At 39.2% G+C, this 4,002-nt stretch overlaps 1 protein-coding gene across 1 annotated transcript; it reads right to left on the bottom strand.

Annotated features, from left to right (window-relative positions):
* Nucleotides 1–405: 405 nt before the first annotated feature.
* LOC143981900 (uncharacterized) lies at nucleotides 406–2,068 on the bottom strand. The gene is made up of 3 exons (XM_077480108.1): nucleotides 1,617–2,068; nucleotides 1,168–1,311; nucleotides 406–1,077 (listed from the first exon to the last, which is right to left on the bottom strand). Exons 1-3 carry the CDS (start codon nucleotides 1,978–1,980, stop codon nucleotides 908–910), a joined length of 678 nt encoding a protein of 225 aa, XP_077336234.1. The 5' UTR covers nucleotides 1,981–2,068; the 3' UTR covers nucleotides 406–907.
* Nucleotides 2,069–4,002: the final 1,934 nt, after the last annotated feature.

Raw genomic sequence — 4,002 nt, 5'->3', positions numbered from 1 at the left:
GCAGGTAGCACTGGGGTGGATGGCACTGGGGTGGATGGCACTGGGGCAGATGGCACTGGGGCAGATGGCACTGGGGCGGATGGCACTGCTGGGGGTGGATGGCACTGCTGGGGGTGGATGGCACTGCTGGGGGAGGATGGCACTGCTAGGGGAGGATGGCACTTTATTTTATTTTTTAATTTTTTTTTCTCTCACAGGCAGAACGGCTGCCGCTGCAGCCGTTCATCTCTCCCCTCTCGCACTGTCTGTGCGAGGAAGGAGAGCGGCGCTGAGAGATGATCTCACATGGCAGATTCTCCAGATGCAGGGCCCCAGATACATTTCAAATCATGTATAACATCAAGTGTGGGGAATAGAGGTGACATAATGCACATAATGATTAAAATAAAGACACTTCACACCAAATTCAAACAAGCACAGATTTATTGTGCCAAACCAAAAAAAAGGAATGGTTTCATGCGTGTACCCGTTTCTTGAAAATATAAAGTTTCAAATACAAAAATATAATATAAACTCTTTTTACAAAATAACTATGTGATTTGTACAGTAGTAGTGCAGCCAAAACATTGCCTACACATAGACAAGAACACTATAGGAGTTATTTATGATAGGCAAATCCACTTTGCACAAGTGCACTGAAAGTGCACTTGGAAGTAGTTGTTCTAGATCTGAAATGAGGGGAAGCTCTGCTGATTTTAACAACCAATCATATGCAAGGTAAAATGCTGTTTTTTTTATTGTCCTTGCATGCCCCCGTCAGATCTACAGCAACTGCACTTCCAAGCGCACTTGTGCAAAGTAGATTTTCCTTTAGTAAATAATCCCCTATAGGTATATAAAACAAAAGTTGCATGTGCAAAAAAGAACCAGGGTATGCATGAAAAACAAGCTAAACGTCTAAACCCATTCAAAATGTAGATAATTGCTCAAGGATCTCTGAAATTCTGCGTGGAAAAGAATTCAGGGTAGTGCGAACATTCTCAATGTCAGCATGTAATGACTTTAAATCTGCAATAATTCGGTTTGCTGATGTACTACTGTCAGAAGTTGAGCTGCTTGAAGTAGATGATCGAACAGCTATAAAAAAAACAAAAACTTAAATAAAAATTTTGAAAATAAATTTCAAAAATAGCTCATTTAAACAAAAATAATAAAAATATAATTTACCTGAAGTGGACACATGGCTGCTCTCATCTTCAACAGGCGTCAGTACGATTACAGTTGTGTCTGTTGCCATGTCAGTCTGTGCACTTGTCTGCTCCACATCCTCATGTACTATTTCCACCTCTCCATGTTTCTTTTTTCGGCTTCCTATTAAATGCAATATATATATATATATATATACTTTTAGGTGCAAGTCAAGCATTGCAATACCATTGTTACATTTTCAAACATAAAGTCAAGCAACCTACTGCAATTCCCAAGTAAAATGAGTGAAAGCAGACACGCACATAAAGATTGCATATACAGAACATAACACTCAGAAAATATGAGTGTTATGTTCTGTATATGCAATCTTTATGTGCGTGTCTGCTTTCACGAATTGCAGTAGGTTGCTTGACTTTATGCATACAAAAACATAATAAATACATGCACACCAAAAATAAAGTACTTACTTTTGTCGATTATTTTGTTGATCTTTCTAAGCTGACTTTCTTCTCTTAATTTCAGGTCAGACCATCGCTTTCTTAACTGGTCTTTTGTGCGTTCACTGCCATGGCGTTTGCGTAAAACATGTTGCACCTTCTCTAATATTGCATCTTTGCGTATGTTCATGTTGCTGTATACATGCTCACGACAATCATAATCCTTCTTCTGCAGAATATTCACCATGTCCACCATCTCCTCGAAAGTCATATTGCTGGCTTTCTTCCTTCTTCTTCTGGTGACTGCACTTACTGGCCGACTTCCCTCCACAATCTCCTCTCTTTGCACTATCTGGGGCCCTGCATCTGGAGAATCTGCCATGTGCTCTGCCATGAGGTCTGCAACTGTGCACTGTATTAAAGAAGAGGTGTGGCTTGTACAAGATACATCGCATGTGATAATACGAACGTACGCGGTTTCGTGACGTCACGTATGAAAGAATATTCGAGTAATATTCGTTTGATAGACGATAATACAAACGGAGATACCTGAGGTAAGTTTGGTCTGGGGACTATACTTTGATTATTTAATGTGCCCGTGGATGTGTGTGTGATTGATGTAAATACCTTTGATTGTGTTATTGTATTGTATTATTGCTACACTACAATTTTTGTATTATTGTATTGTATTATTGCTACACTTTAATTATTGGAGCTGGATGTTCTAAATGGCCATTTGTCCAATTCTAGACATGTATTATAAAACTTTAAGCATGTAATTTAGATATATATATATACTTAATTCATGTTTTTTTTTATTTAAAGGACAATGGCTTCCAAATTTACATCACCCGATTTCCTATCCCAATTTATCGACAAATACCGTGAATTATCCTGCCTATGGGATGTGAGATCCAGAGATTATTCCAATCGTTATAAGCGTGATGAAGCTTTAAAAGAACTCAAAGAGTTATGTAAAGCAGTGTGTATTGAACCAACTGAAGATTATGTAAAAAACAAAATTGCAAACTTGCGCACTGTGTTTAAAAAGGAATATAAAAAAATACAAGCCTCCAAGAAATCTGGTGCAGGAGCTGAGGATGTATATGTGCCACGTTTGTGGTACTTCAAAGACCTCATGTTCCTAGCTGATTCCGATAATCCCAGAGAGTCCCATTGTACTCTGGAAGCAAGTGGCCCATCAGACTCCGGTGCATTATCTGAAGCGGAGGATATATCCCAAACACAGACACAGGTAACTATATGTTGTATATTCTTTATTTAAACAACTGGCAATAGGGTAGTGAAGAAATTGTGCACTACTGTACTTTTTTGCATGAATATTTTTAAACTGAAAGTCTAACCAAAACTTCTTCCACTGTCTTCCACTGTCCCCAATCCATATTATCTAAAGCTAGATACAATCCTGCCATGCAACTGCCCCCCTGCCTAAGAAAATAATCAGTATAATTTTGTCGATTCTGACGTGCACTGGCAGTTGGTAAGCTAGGCCTTGCAGGAGCTAAATTTTGCAAACCAGTGCTGTCGTTTCGCCAGTCACCTGGTACAATTGTCCCACTGGTAATGTCTTCCATATCAACTGCAGATGTTGGCATGTATGACACTGTTGTGCTTCGTAAAAAATTGTGTAGCATACAACAGCACTTCACGATGATGTCCACTTTTTCCACTGCTACATTCATAGCAGTGTGGAAGATTCTGAATCTGCTGGCCATAATGCCGAACGCATTTTCAACCACCCGCCTTGCCCTGGACAGACGATAATTAAATATCTTCTGTTGAGCTGTTAAATTACGTAAGGGATACGGTTTCAAAAGATGTTCATGCAAAGCAAATGCGTCATCCCCAATAAAGATGAAATTTAGTCCTTCCACGGTTTCACTTGAAGATGGAAGATGCAAAACACCTCCTTTCAGTCTGTTTAGGAATTCACTCCGCTGTATTACTCCTCCATCTGAGTTTCTACCATTTTTCCCTATGTCCAGGTATATGAATTCATATTTTGCATTGACGATCGCCATTAATATTATGCTAAAGAACCCTTTGTAGTTGTAATAGTAGGATCCTGAATTCGCTGGTGGGATGATCCTTACATGTTTCCCATCTATTGCACCACCACAATTCGGGAAATTCCACATATCCTGGAATTCTTTAGCAAGCTCTTTCCATTCCTGGGAATTTGTGGGAAACTGTTGGCAAAAAAGACATAGGAATATTTAGCATTCATGGTAATTGATTTATTAATTACTTTTTACATTATTTTCTATAGGATACTCCAAGCCCAGTACCAGAGCAGCCAGGGCCATCGGGTCTGAGTGCTTAGAGGGGAAAAAAAGGAAGACTTCAGATTTGGACACTTCCACTTTATTAAGGAATGCATCATCCATTATGGAAC

The sequence above is a fragment of the Lithobates pipiens genome, unplaced genomic scaffold (assembly GCF_037356315.1).
Source record: "Lithobates pipiens isolate NorthernLeopardFrog02 unplaced genomic scaffold, aLitPip1_a1.2 Scaffold_16, whole genome shotgun sequence".
In the NCBI taxonomy this organism is placed as follows: domain Eukaryota; kingdom Metazoa; phylum Chordata; class Amphibia; order Anura; family Ranidae; genus Lithobates; species Lithobates pipiens.
This window is presented reverse-complemented; position numbering and strand designations above follow the sequence as displayed.